General features: G+C 54.9%; 1 protein-coding gene across 2 annotated transcripts in view; it reads left to right on the top strand.

Annotated features, from left to right (window-relative positions):
- The first annotated feature begins 2,480 nt into the window (after positions 1 to 2,480).
- The window catches only part of LOC144954537 (T-complex protein 1 subunit zeta-like), a 46,161-nt gene continuing 30,080 nt past the window's right edge, over positions 2,481 to 18,561 (top strand). The window contains exons 1-4 of one of the 2 annotated variants that reach the window (XM_078885009.1): positions 2,481 to 2,798; positions 10,156 to 10,219; positions 11,207 to 11,341; positions 16,322 to 16,495. In XM_078885009.1, coding sequence (XP_078741135.1) covers positions 2,662 to 2,798; positions 10,156 to 10,219; positions 11,207 to 11,341; positions 16,322 to 16,495 — 510 coding nt within the window. In that variant the 5' untranslated portion in view covers positions 2,481 to 2,661. The remainder of the gene's footprint in view (positions 2,799 to 10,155; positions 10,220 to 11,206; positions 11,342 to 16,321; positions 16,496 to 18,561) is intronic. The other variant, XM_078885008.1, reaches the window with a different exon arrangement.

Below are 18,561 nucleotides of genomic sequence, written 5' to 3'. Positions count from 1 at the left end.
GTGAGTGGTGAGTGAGTGAGTGGTGAGTGAGTGGTGGGTGGTCTACTTGGTGAGGGTGAGTGAGTGGTGGTGGTGAGTGAGTGGTGAGTGAGTGAGTGGTGAGTGGTGAGTGGTGAGTGAGTGGTGAGTGAGTGGTGAGTGAGTGGTGGGTGGTCTACCTGGTGAGGGTGAGTGAGTGGTGGTGGTGAGTGAGTGGTGAGTGAGTGAGTGGTGAGTGGTCTACCTGGTGAGGGTGAGTGAGTGGTGAGTGAGTGAGTGGTGAGTGGTCTACCTGGTGAGGGTGAGTGGTGGGTGGTCTACCTGGTGAGGGTGAGTGGTGGGTGGTCTACCTGGTGAGGGTGAGTGGTGAGTGGTGAGTGAGTGAGTGGTGAGTGGTCTACCTGGTGAGAGTGAGTGGTGGGTGGTCTACCTGGTGAGGGTGAGTGGTGAGTGAGTGAGTGGTGAGTGAGTGAGTGGTGAGTGGTGAGTGAGTGAGTGGGTGGTCTACCTGGTGAGGGTGAGTGGTGGGTGGTCTACCTGGTGAGGGTGAGTGGTGGGTGGTGAGTGAGTGAGTGGTGAGTGGTCTACCTGGTGAGAGTGAGTGGTGGGTGGTCTACCTGGTGAGGGTGAGTGGTGAGTGAGTGAGTGGTGAGTGAGTGAGTGGTGAGTGGTGAGTGAGTGAGTGGGTGGTCTACCTGGTGAGGTGAGTGGTGGTGTTGAGGGTTTTGTCGTCTGCCCGACCGCTGGGCCTCCTAGCAACACCAGACGCCGCGTCTCCATGGCAACGGGGCCACCCCCCCCCCCGCCTCCACAAAGCGGCTTCGCCAAACGCCCCGGGGGCATCGTTTCGCTGTGCACGCCGCCTCAAGCACGCGGGTGTGACGCCCTGAGGGCAGTTAGCGCATCTATTGCTGTCTCTGTAACACAATGTCATTCGAAATGAGCTTAAACTTTAAAACAAAACAATGACGAGCTACTCCGATCGGTTTATTTTAAAAAACGACAAAATATTTAATACGGCAACTAAATATCTTAATAAAACAAAACATTTAACATTACAAATAAATATTAAATATAGCGAGAAAATATAATTAACTACAAAATATTTAATACAACTAAATATTTTAATATAACAAAACATTTAACATAAACTAAATATTAATTATAGCGAGAAAATATTATTATTAACGACAAAATATGTAATATAACAAACAAAATATAAAAAATAACAAAACATTTTATATAACAAATAAAATATTAAATAAAGCAAGAAAATATAATTAACGACAAAATATTTAATACGACAACTAAATATTGTAATAGAACAAACAAAACAATAAATATAGCGAGAAAATATTTAATATAACAACTAAACATTTAATATAACAACTACGCAGTCACCGCGCGTGCGACGTCACCACGCACTCTCACCGCGAGTGCGACGTCATCACGCACTCTCACCCCCTCCGTGAGAATGACGTCACCACGCACTCTCACCGAGCTATCGACGTCACCACGCACCCTCACCGCGAGTGCGACGTCATCACGCACTCTCACCCCCTCCGTGAGAACGACGTCACCACGCACCCTCACCGCGAGTTTGACGTCATCACGCACTCTCACCCCCTCCGTGAGAACGACGTCACCACGCACCCTCACCGCGAGTGCGACGTCATCACGCACTCTCACCCCCTCCGTGAGAATGACGTCACCACGCACTTTCACCGAGCTATCGACGTCACCACGCACCCTCACCGCGAGTGCAACGTCATCACGCACTCTCACCCCCTCCGTGAGAACGACGTCACCACGCACCCTCACCGCGAGTTTGACGTCATCACGCACTCTCACCCCCTCCGTGAGAATGACGTCACCACGCACTCTCACCGCGAGTGCAACGTCATCACGCACTCTCACTTCCTCCGTGAGAATGACGTCACCACGCACTCTCACCGCGCTATCGACGTCACCACGCACCCTCACCGCGAGTGCGACGTCATCACGCACTCTCACCCACTCCGTGAGAATGACGTCACCACGCACTCTCACCGCGAGTGCAACGTCATCACGCACTCTCACCCCCTCCGTGAGAATGACGTCACCACGCACTCTCACCGCGAGTGCGACGTCATCACGCACTCTCACTTCCTCCGTGAGAATGACGTCACCACGCACTCTCACCGAGCTATCGACGTCACCACGCACCCTCACCGCGAGTGCGACGTCATCACGCACTCTCACCCACTCCGTGAGAATGACGTCACCACGCACTCTCACCGAGCTATCGACGTCACCACGCACCCTCACCGCGAGTGCAACGTCATCACGCACTCTCACCCCCTCCGTGAGAATGACGTCACCACGCACTCTCACCGCGAGTGCGACGTCATCACGCACTCTCACCCCCTCCGTGAGAATGACGTCACCACGCACTCTCACCGCGCTATCGACGTCGCCACGCACGTTACGCGGTGACGTCACGCCACCCGCTCTCCCTCCCTCCGTCTCCCTCAGCAGTTTCCCGCCCACTCGCGTCTCGCCCTTTCTCTCCTCCCGCTCGCCGCGCCCGCCACTAACCTCGCTCCTCCTCCTCCACCTCGTGGTGGTTGTTGTAGTAGCGGTTGTTGTAGTTGTGGTTGTTGTTGTGGTTGTTGTAGTGGTGGTTGTAGTTTACCTCAGACGATGTCGGCCATCAAGTGCTTGAACCCCAAGGCGGAGGTGGCCCGTGCCCAGGCGGCTCTCGCCGTGAACGTGAGCGCCGCGCGAGGCCTTCAAGACGTGCTCAGGAGCAACCTGGGCCCCAAGGGGACACTCAAGATGTCAGTACCACACTCACCATCACTCACCATCACTCACCATCACACTCACCATCACTCACCATCACTCACCTCCATCACACTCACCATCACTCACCATCACTCACCTCCATCACACTCACCATCACTCACCATCACTCTCACCATCACACTCACCATCACACTCAACCTGGGCCCCAAGGGGACACTCAAGATGTCAGTACCACACTCACCATCACTCACCATCACTCACCATCACACTCACCATCACTCACCATCACTCACCTCCATCACACTCACCATCACTCACCATCACTCACCTCCATCACACTCACCATCACTCACCATCACTCTCACCATCACACTCACCATCACACTCAACCTGGGCCCCAAGGGGACACTCAAGATGTCAGTACCACACTCACCATCACTCACCATCACTCACCATCACACTCACCATCACTCACCATCACTCACCTCCATCACACTCACCATCACTCACCATCACTCACCTCCATCACACTCACCATCACTCACCATCACTCTCACCATCACACTCACCATCACACTCAACCTGGGCCCCAAGGGGACACTCAAGATGTCAGTACCACACTCACCACTACACTCACCATCACTCACCATCACACTCACCATCACTCACCATCACTCTCACCATCACTCACCATCACACTCAACCTGGGCCCCAAGGGGACACTCAAGATGTCAGTAACACACTCACCATCACTCACCATCACTCACCATCACACTCACCATCACACTCACCATCACTCTCACCATCACTCACCATCACACTCAACCTGGGCCCCAAGGGGACACTCAAGATGTCAGTAACACACTCACCATCACTCACCATCACTCACCATCACTCACCATCACACTCACCATCACTCACCATCACTCTCACCATCACTCACCATCACACTCAACCTGGGCCCCAAGGGGACACTCAAGATGTCAGTAACACACTCACCATCACTCACCATCACTCACCATCACACTCACCATCACACTCACCATCACACTCACCATCACTCTCACCATCACACTCACCATCACACTCAACCTGGGCCCCAAGGGGACACTCAAGATGTCAGTACCACACTCACCATCACTCACCATCACTCACCACTACACTCACCATCACACTCACCATCACACTCACCATCACACTCAACCTGGGCCCCAAGGGGACACTCAAGATGTCAGTACCACACTCACCATCACTCACCATCACTCACCATCACACTCACCATCACTCACCACTACTACACTCACCACTACACTCACCATCACTCACCATCACACTCACCATCACTCACCACTACTACACTCACCATCACTCACCTCACCCACCTCACTCACCATCACTCACCACTACACTCAACACTACTACACTCACCATCACCACCTCACTCTACCACCACCTCACTCACCACGACACTCACCATCACACTCACCATCACCACTACACTCACCACCAACACCTCACTCTACTACCACCACCATCACCGTTCTCTCTCCGCCTGTCATCTCTCTCGCTGTCACCTCCATTCATTCCTCCCATGCCGCCTCGTGTCGTTCTCTCTGTCATCTTCTGTCATTCCTCTCTATTCATTCCTCTCCAGTATTCACTCATTCATTCACTACTCGCCTGTATTTATTCATTCCTATCCCCTGTAACTACCTCGCCCCCCCCCCCCCATTGCCGCCTCTTCATTCATTCCCCTCTCTGTCTTCTCTCCTACCCCGCCCCTCCCCCCCAGTTTCATTCATTCACCCCAACCCATCAACTCATTCACCCCACCCATCAACTCATTCACCCACCCCATGGTCTATCCACCGCTGGCTGATGATGATGGCTTAGCGGTGAAGACGCCACTCACGTGGTGTGTTATCATTGTGTCAAACCCGCGTTTCATTCAGTCATTCCCTCCCTCATTCACCCACCCCATCAACTCATTCACCCATCTGGTCTGGTTGACCACGTGGGGCTCACAGCCGCATGGCCCCTCCCCTCCCGCCTCCCCATTGGTCACTGCGGCGGTCACGTGGCCGCGGGGGGGGGGGGCGCCAGCCAATGGGAGGCCGCGCCGCGCCCATCCGCTGTGGGAATTCCAAACTCTGCGTCCCGCTAGAAGCTTCCAGAAGCCGCTTTGTGGGCGAGGCCCCGGGAGCGAAACGTCGCCGCCACGGGGGGGGGGGGGGGGGGGGCATTGTCACTCAGTCGGTCAGTCAGCTACTCACTCAGTCAGTCACTCAGTGGGTGATTCTGTCACTCAGTCACTCAGTGGGTGATTCTGTCACTCAGTCACTCAGTGGGTGATTCAGTCACTCAGTGGGTGATTCTGTCACTCAGTGGTTGATTCAGTCACTCAGTGGGTGATTCAGTCACTCAGTGGGTGATTCAGTCACTCAGTGGGTGATTCTGTCACTCAGTGGTTGATTCAGTCACGCAGTCACTCAGTGGGTGATTCAGTCACTCAGTGGTTGATTCAGTCACTCAGTGGTTGATTCTGTCACTCAGTGGGTGATTCTGTCACTCAGTGGTTGATTCAGTCACTCAGTGGGTGATTCTGTCACTCAGTGGTTGATTCTGTCACTCAGTGGGTGATTCTGTCACTCAGTGGTTGATTCTGTCACTCAGTGGGTGATTCTGTCACTCAGTGGTTGATTCAGTCACTCAGTGGTTGATTCTGTCACTCAGTGGTTGATTCAGTCACTCAGTGGTTGATTCAGTCACTCAGTGGGTGATTCTGTCACTCAGTGGTTGATTCAGTCACTCAGTGGTTGATTCAGTCACTCAGTGGGTGATTCAGTCACTCAGTGGGTGATTCTGTCACTCAGTGGTTGATTCAGTCACTCAGTGGTTGATTTAGTCACTCAGACACTCAGTCACGCAGTCACTCAGTGGTTGATTCAGTCACTCAGTGGTTGATTCAGTCACGCAGTCACTCAGTGGTTGATTCAGTCACTCAGTGGTTGATTCAGTCACGCAGTCACTCAGTGGTTGATTCAGTCACTCAGTGGTTGATTCAGTCACTCAGTGGGTGATTCAGTCACTCAGTGGGTGATTCTGTCACGCAGTCACTCAGTGGTTGATTCAGTCACTCAGTGGGTGATTCAGTCACTCAGTGGGTGATTCAGTCACTCAGTGGGTGATTCTGTCACGCAGTCACTCAGTGGTTGATTCAGTCACTCAGTGGGTGATTCAGTCACTCAGTGGGTGATTCTGTCACTCAGTGGTTGATTCAGTCACGCAGTCACTCAGTGGTTGATTCAGTCACTCAGTGGTTGATTCAGTCACTCAGTGGGTGATTCAGTCACTCAGTGGGTGATTCTGTCACTCAGTGGTTGATTCAGTCACTCAGTGGTTGATTCAGTCACTCAGTGGGTGATTCTGTCACTCAGTGGTTGATTCAGTCACTCAGTGGTTGATTCAGTCACTCAGTGGTTGATTCAGTCACTCAGTGGTTGATTCAGTCACTCAGTGGGTGATTCAGTCACTCAGTGGGTGATTCTGTCACTCAGTGGTTGATTCAGTCACTCAGTGGTTGATTTAGTCACTCAGACACTCAGTCACGCAGTCACTCAGTGGTTGATTCAGTCACTCAGTGGTTGATTCAGTCACGCAGTCACTCAGTGGTTGATTCAGTCACTCAGTGGTTGATTCAGTCACTCAGTGGTTGATTCAGTCACTCAGTGGTTGATTCAGTCACTCAGTGGGTGATTCAGTCACTCAGTGGGTGATTCTGTCACTCAGTGGTTGATTCAGTCACTCAGTGGTTGATTTAGTCACTCAGACACTCAGTCACGCAGTCACTCAGTGGTTGATTCAGTCACTCAGTGGTTGATTCAGTCACGCAGTCACTCAGTGGTTGATTCAGTCACTCAGTGGTTGATTCAGTCACGCAGTCACTCAGTGGTTGATTCAGTCACTCAGTGGTTGATTCAGTCACTCAGTGGGTGATTCAGTCACTCAGTGGGTGATTCTGTCACGCAGTCACTCAGTGGTTGATTCAGTCACTCAGTGGGTGATTCAGTCACTCAGTGGGTGATTCTGTCACGCAGTCACTCAGTGGTTGATTCAGTCACTCAGTGGGTGATTCAGTCACTCAGTGGGTGATTCAGTCACTCAGTGGGTGATTCTGTCACGCAGTCACTCAGTGGTTGATTCAGTCACTCAGTGGGTGATTCAGTCACTCAGTGGGTGATTCTGTCACTCAGTGGTTGATTCAGTCACGCAGTCACTCAGTGGTTGATTCAGTCACTCAGTGGTTGATTCAGTCACTCAGTGGGTGATTCAGTCACTCAGTGGGTGATTCTGTCACTCAGTGGTTGATTCAGTCACTCAGTGGTTGATTCAGTCACTCAGTGGGTGATTCTGTCACTCAGTGGTTGATTCAGTCACTCAGTGGTTGATTCAGTCACTCAGTGGTTGATTCAGTCACTCAGTGGTTGATTCAGTCACTCAGTGGGTGATTCAGTCACTCAGTGGGTGATTCTGTCACTCAGTGGTTGATTCAGTCACTCAGTGGTTGATTTAGTCACTCAGACACTCAGTCACGCAGTCACTCAGTGGTTGATTCAGTCACTCAGTGGTTGATTCAGTCACGCAGTCACTCAGTGGTTGATTCAGTCACTCAGTGGTTGATTCAGTCACTCAGTGGTTGATTCAGTCACTCAGTGGTTGATTCAGTCACTCAGTGGGTGATTCAGTCACTCAGTGGGTGATTCTGTCACTCAGTGGTTGATTCAGTCACTCAGTGGTTGATTTAGTCACTCAGACACTCAGTCACGCAGTCACTCAGTGGTTGATTCAGTCACTCAGTGGTTGATTCAGTCACGCAGTCACTCAGTGGTTGATTCAGTCACGCAGTCACTCAGTGGTTGATTCAGTCACTCAGTGGTTGATTCAGTCACTCAGTGGTTGATTCAGTCACTCAGTGGGTGATTCTGTCACTCAGTCACTCAGTGGTTGATTCAGTCACTCAGTCACTCAGTGGTTGATTCAGTCACTTAGTGGTTGATTCAGTCACTCAGTGGTTGATTCAGTCACTCAGTGGGTGATTCTGTCACTCAGTCACTCAGTGGTTGATTCAGTCACTCAGTGGTTGATTCAGTCACTCAGTCACTCAGTGGTTGATTCAGTCACTTAGTGGTTGATTCAGTCACTCAGTGGTTGATTCAGTCACTCAGTGGTTGATTCAGTCACTCAGTGGGTGATTCTGTCACTCAGTCACTCAGTGGTTGATTCAGTCACTCAGTGGTTGATTCAGTCACTCAGTGGTTGATTCAGTCACTCAGTGGTTGATTCAGTCACTCAGTGGTTGATTCAGTCACGCAGTCACTCAGTGGTTGATTCAGTCACTCAGTGGTTGATTCAGTCACGCAGTCACTCAGTGGTTGATTCAGTCACTCAGTGGTTGATTCAGTCACTCAGTGGTTGATTCAGTCACTCAGTGGTTGATTCAGTCACTCAGTGGGTGATTCAGTCACTCAGTGGTTGATTCAGTCACTCAGTGGTTGATTCAGTCACTCAGTGGTTGATTCAGTCACTCAGTGGTTGATTCAGTCACTCAGTGGTTGATTCAGTCACGCAGTCACTCAGTGGTTGATTCAGTCACTCAGTGGTTGATTCAGTCACTCAGTGGTTGATTCAGTCACTCAGTGGTTGATTCAGTCACTCAGTGGTTGATTCAGTCACTCAGTGGTTGATTCAGTCACTCAGTGGTTGATTCAGTCACGCAGTCGTTAAGTCAATAATTCAGTCATTATGTGAGTGTGGTGAGTAACTGTGTGTGTGTCCCAGGGTGGTGAGTGGTTGTGGTTAGTGTGTGAAGTGTGGTGAGTGTGGTGTGTGTGTGTGTGGTGAGTAACTGTTGTGAGTAAGTGGTGAGTGTGGTGAGTAAGTGTTGTGAGTAAGTGGTGAGTGTGGTGTGTGTGTGTGTGGTGAGTAAGTGTTGTGAGTAAGTGGTGAGTGTGGTGAGTAAGTGTTGTGAGTAAGTGGTGAGTGTGGTGTGTGTGTGTGTGGTGAGTAAGTGTTGTGAGTAAGTGGTGAGTGTGGTGAGTAAGTGTTGTGAGTAAGTGGTGAGTGTGGTGTGTGTGTGTGTGGTGAGTAAGTGGTGAGTAAGTGGTGAGTGTGGTGAGTAAGTGTTGTGAGTAAGTGGTGAGTGTGGTGTGTGTGTGTGTGGTGAGTAAGTGTTGTGAGTAAGTGGTGAGTGTGGTGAGTAAGTGTTGTGAGTAAGTGGTGAGTGTGGTGTGTGTGTGTGTGGTGAGTAAGTGGTGAGTAAGTGGTGAGTGTGGTGTGTGTGTGTGTGGTGAGTAAGTGTTGTGAGTAAGTGGTGTGTGTGGTGTGTGGTGAGTAAGTGGTGAGTAAGTGTTGTGAGTAAGTGGTGAGTGTGGTGTGTGGTGAGTAAGTGGTGAGTAAGTGTTGTGAGTAAGTGGTGAGTAAGTGGTGAGTGTGGTGTGTGGTGAGTAAGTGGTGAGTAAGTGTTGTGAGTAAGTGGTGAGTGTGGTGTGTGTGTGTGTGTGTGGTGAGTAAGTGGTGAGTAAGTGGTGAGTGTGGTGTGTGTGGTGAGTAAGTGGTGAGTAAGTGTTGTGAGTAAGTGGTGAGTGTGGTGCGTGTGGTGAGTGTGGTGTGTGTGGTGAGTAAGTGGTGAGTAAGTGGTGAGTGTGGTGTGTGTGGTGAGTAAGTGGTGAGTAAGTGGTGAGTGTGGTGTGTGTTGTGAGTAACTGTTGTGAGTAAGTGGTGAGTGTGGTGTGTGTGTGTGTGGTGAGTAAGTGGTGAGTGTGGTGTGTGTGTGTGTGGTGAGTAAGTGGTGAGTAAGTGGTGAGTGTGGTGTGTGTGGTGAGTAACTGTTGTGAGTAAGTGGTGAGTGTGGTGTGTGTGTGTGTGGTGAGTAAGTGGTGAGTGTGGTGTGTGTGTGTGTGGTGAGTAAGTGGTGAGTGTGGTGTGTGTGGTGTGTGGTGAGTAAGTGGTGAGTAAGTGTTGTGAGTAAGTGGTGAGTGTGGTGTGTGTGTGTGTGGTGAGTAAGTGGTGAGTGTGGTGTGTGTGGTGTGTGGTGAGTAAGTGGTGAGTAAGTGGTGAGTAAGTGGTGAGTGTGGTGTGTGTGTGTGTGGTGAGTGCGTGGTGAGTGGTTGTGGTGAGTGCGTGGTGAGTCGTTGTGGTGAGTGCGTGGTGAGTGACTGTGTGTGTGTGTGTGTGGTGAGTGCGTGGTGAGTGGTTGTGGTGAGTGCGTGGTGAGTGACTGTGTGTGTGTGTGTGTGGTGAGTGCGTGGTGAGTGGTTGTGGTGAGTAAGTGGTGAGTGACTCTGTGTGTGTGCGTGGTGAGTGACTGTGTGTGTGTGTGTTGTTGCCCAGGCTGGTGTCTGGAGCTGGAGACATCAAACTCACCAAGGATGGCAACGTCCTGCTGCACGAGATGGTGACTACCACAACTACCACAACCACAACTACCACAACTACCACCACAACAACAACAACTACCACAACAACTACCACAACTACCACCACAACAACAACTACCACAACAACCACAACTACCACAACTACCACCACAACAACAACAACTACCACCATAACAACAACAACTACCACAACTACCACAACTACCACAACAACAACAACTACCACAACAACTACCACAACAACAACTACCACAACAACTACCACCACCAACAACTACCACAACTACCACCACAACTACCACCACAACAACAACTACCACAACTACCACAACAACAACTACCACAACAACTACCACAACAACTACCACAACAACTACCACAACAACAACTACCACAACAACTACCACCACCAACAACTACAACAACTACTACTACCACAATAACCACAACTACCACAACAACTACCACCACCAACAACAACAACTACCACAACAACTATCACAACAACTACCACAACAACTACCACAACAACTACTACTACCACAACTACCACAACAACTACCACTACGTGCGGGTGGCTGAGTGGGCGAGTGTGTGGGTGAGCGGGCGAGTGTGTGGGTGAGTGAGCGGGCGAGTGTGTGGGTGAGTGTGTGGGTGAGTGTGTGGGTGAATGTGTGGGTGTGTGGGTGAGTGTGTGGGTGAGTGAGTGGGTGAGTGAGTGGGTGAGTGAGTGGGTGAGTGAGTGGGTGAGTGTGTGGGTGAGTGTGTGGGTGAGTGTGTGTGTGAGTGTGTGTGAGTGGGTGAGTGTGTGGGTGAGCGGGCAAGTGTGTGGGTGAGTGAGTGGGTGAGTGTGTGGGTGAGTGTGTGTGTGAGCGGCTGAGTGTGTGGGCGAGTGAGTGGGTGAGCGGGTGAGTGTGTGGATGAGCGGGCGAGTGTGTGGGTGAGTGGGTGAGCGAGATGGTGAGCCCTGCCCCCACCCCCTCACCCTCACCCCCTCTCCCCAGCAAATCCAGCACCCGACGGCGTCGCTCATCGCCAAGGCAGCGACGGCCCAGGACGACGTGACGGGTGACGGCACCACCTCCTCCGTGCTGCTCATCGGGGAGCTGCTCAAGCAGGCGGACGCCCTCATCTCCGAGGCGAGCCCCCGCTCACCACCACGCTCACCAACACGCTCACCACCACACTCACCAACACGCTCACCAACACGCTCACCACCTCGCTCACCTACACGCTCACCTACACGCTCACCTACACGCTCGCCAACACGCTCACCACCACGCTCACCGCCACGCTCACCAACACGCTCACCTACACGCTCACCACCACGCTCACCACCACGCTCACCACCACGCTCACCACCACGCTCACCGCCACGCTCACCACCACGCTCACCTACACGCTCACCTACACGCTCACCAACACGCTCACCTACACGCTCACCAACACGCTCACCTACACGCTCACCAACACGCTCACCACCACGCTCACCAGCACGCTCACCTACATGCTCACCTACACGCTCACCACCACGCTCACCAACACGCTCACCACCTCGCTCACCTACACGCTCACCTACACGCTCACCAACACGCTCACCTACACGCTCACCAACACGCTCACCTACACGCTCACCACCACGCTCACCAACACGCTCACCACCTCGCTCACCTACACGCTCACCAACACGCTCACCAACACGCTCACCTACACGCTCACCAACACGCTCACCTACACGCTCACCACCACGCTCACCACCACGCTCACCTACACGCTCACCACCACGCTCACCTACACGCTCACCAACACGCTCACCGCCACGCTCACCTACACGCTCACCAACACGCTCACCACCACGCTCACCACCACGCTCACCTACACGCTCACCAACACGCTCACCACCACGCTCACCTACACGCTCACCAACACGCTCACCACCACGCTCACCTACACGCTCACCAACACGCTCACCACCACGCTCACCTACACGCTCACCAACACGCTCACCAACACGCTCACCTACACGCTCACCACCTCGCTCACCACCACGCTCACCTACACGCTCACCAACACGCTCACCTACACGCTCACCTGCACGCTCACCACCACGCTCACCAACACGCTCACCACCACGCTCACCACCACGCTCACCTACACGCTCACCAACACGCTCACCACCACGCTCACCACCACGCTCACCAACACGCTCACCAACACGCTCACCTACACGCTCACCAACACGCTCACCACCACGCTCACCACCACGCTCACCAACACGCTCACCACCACGCTCACCTGCACGCTCACCAACACGCTCACCACCACGCTCACCACCACGCTCACCAACACGCTCACCTGCACGCTCACCAACACGCTCACCTACACGCTCACCAACACGCTCACCACCACGCTCACCAACACGCTCACCAACACGCTCACCAACACGCTCACCAACACGCTCACCTGCACGCTCACCAACACGCTCACCACCACGCTCACCAACACGCTCACCTGCACGCTCACCAACACGCTCACCACCACGCTCACCACCACGCTCACCAACACACTCACCAACACGCTCACCTACACGCTCACCAACACGCTCACCACCACGCTCACCACCACGCTCACCAACACGCTCACCACCACGCTCACCTGCACGCTCACCACCACGCTCACCAGCACACTCACCACCACGCTCACCAACACGCTCACCTGCACGCTCACCAACACGCTCACCAACACGCTCACCAACACGCTCACCAACACGCTCACCACCACGCTCACCACCACGCTCACCTGCACGCTCACCAACACGCTCACCACCACGCTCACCACCACGCTCACCAACACGCTCACCTGCACGCTCACCAACACGCTCACCAACACGCTCACCAACACGCTCACCAACACGCTCACCACCACGCTCACCACCACGCTCACCAACACGCTCACCAACACGCTCACCAACACGCTCACCAACACGCTCACCTACACGCTCACCTGCACGCTCACCTGCACGCTCACCGCCACGCTCACCGCCACGCTCACCACCACGCTCACCAGCACGCTCACCGCCACGCTCACCGCCACGCTCACCAACACGCTCACCACCACGCTCACCACCACGCTCACCACCACGCTCACCACCACGCTCACCACCACGCTCACCAGCACGCTCACCACCACGCTCACCAGCACGCTCACCACCACGCTCACCGCCACGCTCACCAGCACGCTCACCACCACGCTCACCACCACGCTCACCAGCACGCTCACCACCACGCTCACCAACACGCTCACCACCACGCTCACCGCCACGCTCACCGCCACGCTCACCAACACGCTCACCACCACGCTCACCACCACGCTCACCACCACGCTCACCACCACGCTCACCAGCACGCTCACCACCACGCTCACCACCACGCTCACCAGCACGCTCACCACCACGCTCACCGCCACGCTCACCAACACGCTCACCACCACGCTCACCACCACGCTCACCACCACGCTCACCACCACGCTCACCACCACGCTCACCAACACGCTCACCACCACGCTCACCAGCACGCTCACCACCACGCTCACCTACACGCTCACCACCACGCTCACCACCACGCTCACCACCACGCTCACCACCACGCTCACCAGCACGCTCACCACCACGCTCACCACCACGCTCACCGCCACGCTCACCAACACGCTCACCACCACGCTCACCACCACGCTCACCACCACGCTCACCAACACGCTCACCACCACGCTCACCACCACGCTCACCACCACGCTCACCACCACGCTCACCAGCACGCTCACCACCACGCTCACCAGCACGCTCACCACCACGCTCACCACCACGCTCACCACCACGCTCACCAGCACGCTCACCACCACGCTCACCACCACGCTCACCAACACGCTCACCGCCACGCTCACCGGCACGCTCACCAGCACGCTCACCACCACGCTCACCGGCACGCTCACCACCACGCTCACCAGCACGCTCACCACCACGCTCACCACCACGCTCACCAGCACGCTCACCAGCACGCTCACCACCACGCTCACCACCACGCTCACCACCACGCTCACCACCACGCTCACCAGCACGCTCACCACCACGCTCACCACCACGCTCACCAGCACGCTCACCACCACGCTCACCACCACGCTCACCACCACGCTCACCACCACGCTCACCACCACGCTCACCAGCACGCTCACCACCACGCTCACCACCACGCTCACCACCACGCTCACCACCACGCTCACCAGCACGCTCACCACCACGCTCACCAACACGCTCACCACCACGCTCACCACCACGCTCACCACCACGCTCACCACCACGCTCACCAGCACGCTCACCACCACGTTCACCACCACGCTCACCAACACGCTCACCGCCACGCTCACCGGCACGCTCACCGGCACGCTCACCGGCACGCTCACCGGCACGCTCACCGGCTCCCTCACCACCACGCTCACCACCACGCTCACCGCCACGCTCACCACCACGCTCACCACCACACTCACCGGCTCCCTCACCGCCACGCTCACCACCACCACACTAGCCACCACACTCACCACCACGCTCACCGCCACGCTCACCGGCTCCCTCACCGGCACGCTCACCGGCACGCTCACCGGCACGCTCACCACCACGCTCACCGGCACGCTCACCACCTTGTGGTAGTGTAGTGGTTAGCGCGCTGCGCTACGAACCCGGCGACCCGAGTTCGATTCCCGCTCACGGCCAACACCAGTGACGATTATCTGAACCGGTCCTGGGCCTCCCCTAGGTCGACTCAGCCTCAAATGAGTACCTGGTGCGGTGTGTAAACATCGCCACTGAGGAGACAAAGGCGGCCGGGCGTGGTGCTGGCCACCCACCCCCTCGTGTGCCGTGCCGGCCTTCATAGGTGCTCGCTAACAGCACTTGCCCCTACAGCCTGTTAAGGCTACACGGGGGATCTTTGTGTGTCTGTGTGTATGTCACTGTGTGTGTCACTGTGTGTGTGTAACTCTGTGTGTGTCACTGTGTGTGTGTGTCATTGTGTGTGTGTGTCACTGTGTGTGTGTGTGTCACTGTGTGTGTCACTGTGTGTGTGTGTGTGTCTCTGTATGTGTCACTCTGTGGGTGACTCTGCAGGGTGTCCACCCTCGCCTGGTGACTGAGGGGATGGAGGCTGCTCGTGACCGAGCCCTGTGTGTGTCACTGTGTGTGTGTCACTGTGTGTGTGTCACTGTGTGTGTGTGTCACTGTGTGTGTGTCACTGTGTGTGTCACTGTGTGTGTGTGTGTGTCACTGTGTGTGTGTGTCACTGTGTGTGTGTCACTGTGTGTGTGTGTCACTGTGTGTGTGTCACTGTGTGTGTGTGTCACTGTGTGTGTGTGTGTCACTGTGTGTGTGTGTCACTGTGTGTGTGTGTCACTGTGTGTGTGTGTCACTGTGTGTGTGTGTCACTGTGTGTGTGTCGCTGTGTGTGTGTCGCTGTGTGTGTGTGTCGCTGTGTGTGTGTCACTGTGTGTGTGTGTCACTGTGTGTGTGTCACTGTGTGTGTGTGACTGTGTGTGTCACTGTGTGTGTCACTGTGTGTGTGTGTGTCACTGTGTGTGTGTCACTGTGTGTGTGTCACTGTGTGTGTGTCACTGTGTGTGTCACTGTGTGTGTGTGTGTGTCACTGTGTGTGTGTGTCACTGTGTGTGTGTGACTGTGTGTGTCACTGTGTGTGTGACTGTGTGTGTCACTGTGTGTGTGACTGTGTGTGTCACTGTGTGTGTGTGTCACTGTGTGTGTGTCACTGTGTGTGTGTGTCACTGTGTGTGTGTGTCACTGTGTGTGTGTGTGTGTGACTGTGTGTGTGACTGTGTGTGTGACTGTGTGTGTGTGTGACTGTGTGTGTGTGTGTGTCACTGTGTGTGTGTGTGTGTCACTGTGTGTGTGTGTGTCACTGTGTGTGTGTGTGTCACTGTGTGTGTGTGTGTGTCACTGTGTGTGTGTGTGTCACTGTGTGTGTGTCACTGTGTGTGTCACTGTGTGTGTGTGTGTGTGACTGTGTGTGTGTGTGACTGTGTGTGTGTGTGTGGGTGACTCTGTGTGGGTGACTCTGCAGGGTGTCCACCCTCGCCTGGTGACTGAGGGGATGGAGGCTGCTCGTGACCGAGCCCTGCAGCTGCTGGACTCGGTGAAGGAGTCGTCCTCCATGCCGAGGTCCACCCTGGTGGAGGTCGCCCGCTCGTCCCTTCGCACCAAAGTCACCCGCAGCCTGGCGGACATCCTCACTGAGGTACACACAGCCTGGTGAACCTAGCCTGGCACACACAGCCTGGTGAACCTAGCCTGGTACACACAGCCTGGTACACACAGCCTGGTACACACAGCCTGGTGAACCTAGCCTGGCACACACAGCCTGGTACACACAGCCTGGTGAACCTAGCCTGATACACACAGCCTGGTGAACCTAGCCTGGTACACACAGCCTGGTGAACCTAGCCTGGTACACACAGCCTGGTACACACAGCCTGGTGAACCTAGCCTGGTACACACAGCCTGGCACACACAGCCTGGTGAACCTAGCCTGGTACACACAGCCTGGCACACACAGCCTGGTGAACCTAGCCTGGTACACACAGCCTGGCACACACAGCCTGGTGAACCTAGCCTGGTACACACAGCCTGGTACACACAGCCTGGTGAACCTAGCCTGGTACACACAGCCTGGTGAACCTAGCCTGGTACACACAGCCTGGTGAACCTAGCCTGATACACACAGCCTGGTGAACCTAGCCTGGCACACACAGCCTGGCACACACAGCCTGGTGAACCTAGCCTGGCACACACAGCCTGGTACACACAGCCTGGTGAACCTAGCCTGATACACACAGCCTGGTACACACAGCCTGGTGAACCTAGCCTGGCACACACAGCCTGGTGAACCTAGCCTGATACACACAGCCTGGTACACACAGCCTGGTGAACCTAGCCTGGCACACACAGCCTGGTGAACCTAGCCTGGTACACACAGCCTGGTACACACAGCCTGGTACACACAGCCTGGTGAACCTAGCCTGGTACACACAGCCTGGTACACACAGCCTGGTGAACCTAGCCTGGTACACACAGCCTGGTACACACAGCCTGGTACACACAGCCTGGTGAACCTAGCCTGGTACACACAGCCTGGTACACACAGCCTGGCACACACAGCCTGGTGAACCTAGCCTGGTACACACAGCCTGGTACACACAGCCTGGTGAACCTAGCCTGGTACACACAGCCTGGTACACACAGCCTGGTGAACCTAGCCTGGTACACACAGCCTGGTACACACAGCCTGGTACACACAGCCTGGTGAACCTAGCCTGGTACACACAGCCTGGTACACACAGCCTGGTGAACCTAGCCTGGTACACACAGCCTGGCACACACAGCCTGGTACACAGCCTGGCACACACAGCCTGGCACACACAGCCTGGTGAACCTAGCCTGGTACACACAGCCTGGCACACACAGCCTGGTACACAGCCTGGCACACACAGCCTGGTGAACCTAGCCTGGTACACACAGCCTGGCACACACAGCCTGGTACACACAGCCTGGCACACACAGCCTGGTGAACCTAGCCTGGTACACACAGCCTGGTACACACAGCCTGGCACACACAGCCTGGTACACACAGCCTGGTACACACAGCCTGGTACACACAGCCTGGTGAACCTAGCCTGGTACACACAGCCTGGTACACACAGCCTGGTGAACCTAGCCTGGTACACACAGCCTGGCACACACAGCCTGGTACACAGCCTGGCACACACAGCCTGGCACACACAGCCTGGTGAACCTAGCCTGGTACACACAGCCTGGCACACACAGCCTGGTACACACAGCCTGGTACACACAGCCTGGTACACACAGCCTGGTGAACCTAGCCTGGTACACACAGCCTGGTACACACAGCCTGGTACACACAGCCTGGTACACACAGCCTGGTACACACAGCCTGGTGAACCTAGCCTGGTACACACAGCCTGGTACACACAGCCTGGTACACACAGCCTGGTGAACCTAGCCTGGTACACACAGCCTGGTACACACAGCCTGGTACACACAGCCTGGTGAACCTAGCCTGGTACACACAGCCTGGTACACACAGCCTGGTACACACAGCCTGGTACACACAGCCTGGTACACACAGCCTGGTGAACCTAGCCTGGTACACACAGCCTGGTACACACAGCCTGGTACACACAGCCTGGTGAACCTAGCCTGGTACACACAGCCTGGTACACACAGCCTGGTACACACAGCCTGGTGAACCTAGCCTGGTACACACAGCCTGGCAGACATCCTCAC

The sequence above is a fragment of the Lampetra fluviatilis genome, unplaced genomic scaffold (assembly GCF_964198595.1).
Source record: "Lampetra fluviatilis unplaced genomic scaffold, kcLamFluv1.1 SCAFFOLD_354, whole genome shotgun sequence".
Taxonomy (NCBI): Eukaryota; Metazoa; Chordata; class Hyperoartia; order Petromyzontiformes; family Petromyzontidae; genus Lampetra; species Lampetra fluviatilis.
The sequence above is the reverse complement of the archived record's forward strand: the minus strand, read 5'-3'. Positions and strand labels throughout refer to the sequence as shown.